The sequence below is a fragment of the Charadrius vociferus genome, unplaced genomic scaffold, assembly GCF_000708025.1.
Source record: "Charadrius vociferus isolate BGI_N301 unplaced genomic scaffold, ASM70802v2 scaffold2003, whole genome shotgun sequence".
In the NCBI taxonomy this organism is placed as follows: domain Eukaryota; kingdom Metazoa; phylum Chordata; class Aves; order Charadriiformes; family Charadriidae; genus Charadrius; species Charadrius vociferus.
Window position 1 is genome coordinate 153,813 of NW_009647573.1, and position 1,507 is coordinate 155,319.

General features: G+C 64.6%; 1 protein-coding gene across 1 annotated transcript in view; it reads right to left on the reverse strand.

Moving 5' to 3' along the window:
• EBI3 (Epstein-Barr virus induced 3) overlaps positions 1-972 on the reverse strand; it is a 2,792-nt gene extending 1,820 nt beyond the window's left edge. The window contains exons 1-2 of the mRNA XM_009880892.1: positions 939-972; positions 763-885 (exon numbers count right to left, since the gene is read on the reverse strand). Coding sequence (XP_009879194.1) covers positions 763-885; positions 939-972 — 157 coding nt within the window. The remainder of the gene's footprint in view (positions 1-762; positions 886-938) is intronic.
• Between the last annotated feature and the right edge of the window lie 535 nt (positions 973-1,507).

The following is a 1,507-nucleotide window of genomic DNA, read 5'->3' on the forward strand; positions in this document are numbered from 1 at the left end:
GGCTGGGCACCGCAGCAGCACCTCGGTGCCCAGGGTGCCGTGCTGCAGGGCGCAGCGGGCTGGGGGACGTGGCAATGGGCATGGGCTGCACCCCCGGGCGCAAACTCCCCATTCCCCCACTGTGGTCCCTGACAGGGGGGTCCAGGGGACACACTATGGTGGGGGCAGGGGGTTGTAGGGGGTGACACTGGGTCAGGAAGGGTCTGCGCCTCCCTGGGCCCCCCAACTCCATTCCCAGAACCCCAGTGTCCCTCCCTCCCCAATGCCCCCAGTCCCCTCACATCCCCCAGACACCCAGTGTCCCTATTCCTCCATTACCATCCCCCCTATGTCCCCAGTCCCTCCAGTATCCTTATACCTCTAATCTTAGACACCTTGTTACTCTGTACCTGGTCTCTTCAGTGCCCCTATACCTCCATCCCTGCTCTCTCCATCTCCATCCCCAGTGCTCCCAGTTTGCCCAGTCCTGCTGTCTCCACTCCCACCAGATACCTCCATACCTCCATTCCAGCCCCCCTATTGCCAGTCCCCCATGTCCCCATACCTCTGTCCCCAGCCCTCCTGTCCCCCCGACTCACCCCAACCTCCATCCCAGTCCCCCCAGTCCCTCCCTCCCCAGTCCCCCATGCACCCATACCTCTGTCCCCAGCCTGCTTGTCCCCCCAGGTCCCACCATACCTCCATCCCTGCAGCCCCGGTCCCTCCAGCCCCAGCCCCACATGCCCCCATACTTCTGCCTCCGTTGTCCCTGTCCCCCCGTACCTTCATCCCCAGTGCTGCCCGCCGTGTGGTTGTAGGGAACAGCGCAGGCAGGTGCCACAAAAGCCACCACCCAAAGCCACTTCATGTCAGGGAGACTCAGCGGAGCTGCCCGGTTCCAGTGATCTGTGGGAACGGGCAGGATGGTCAAACCCCAGGGGAGGGGACAGCAGGGACACCATGGCCACGGGTCCCCAGGTGGTCCAGAGACATCGCCCTAAAGCTGGGGGTCCAAACCCATCTCTGGACCACCCCACAGTGCCGTGCCTCAGTTTCCCTTCTGGCCTTGCCGCACGCCCTGGGGACAGGGGATGGTTTCTCTCCGCTGCCGCCACTGATCCTGACAGATCCTGCTTCCAGGAAGGAGGAGAGGGCATAGGCGCCTTGTGTGACCAGAGTTTCCCACGGGGACCTGCAGCCACCCCTGCAGTCCTGTGCCTGTAAATCAGCTTTTGGGTCACCCTGGGCCTTGGCCAGGGAAGGGACTGGCACGCTCGGACAGCCCCCACCTCCCAGGGCACAGAGACCCTCCAAAACCCAGCCTGGGGGCTGAGCTGAGTTCCCTGCTGTGACCAAGCCCAGCATCACAGCAACGGATCCTGCCCCTGTCATCGCCCACCCCGGCTGTGGGCTGGCTCAGCCCCCGGGGGGGGGACATGCCTGGCTTTCCCCGTTATCATGGGCAAGGGCTTCCCCACAGTATCCTGCGGCCAGGTGCTGTGGGGCCACTGCTAGCCCCCCGGCACCC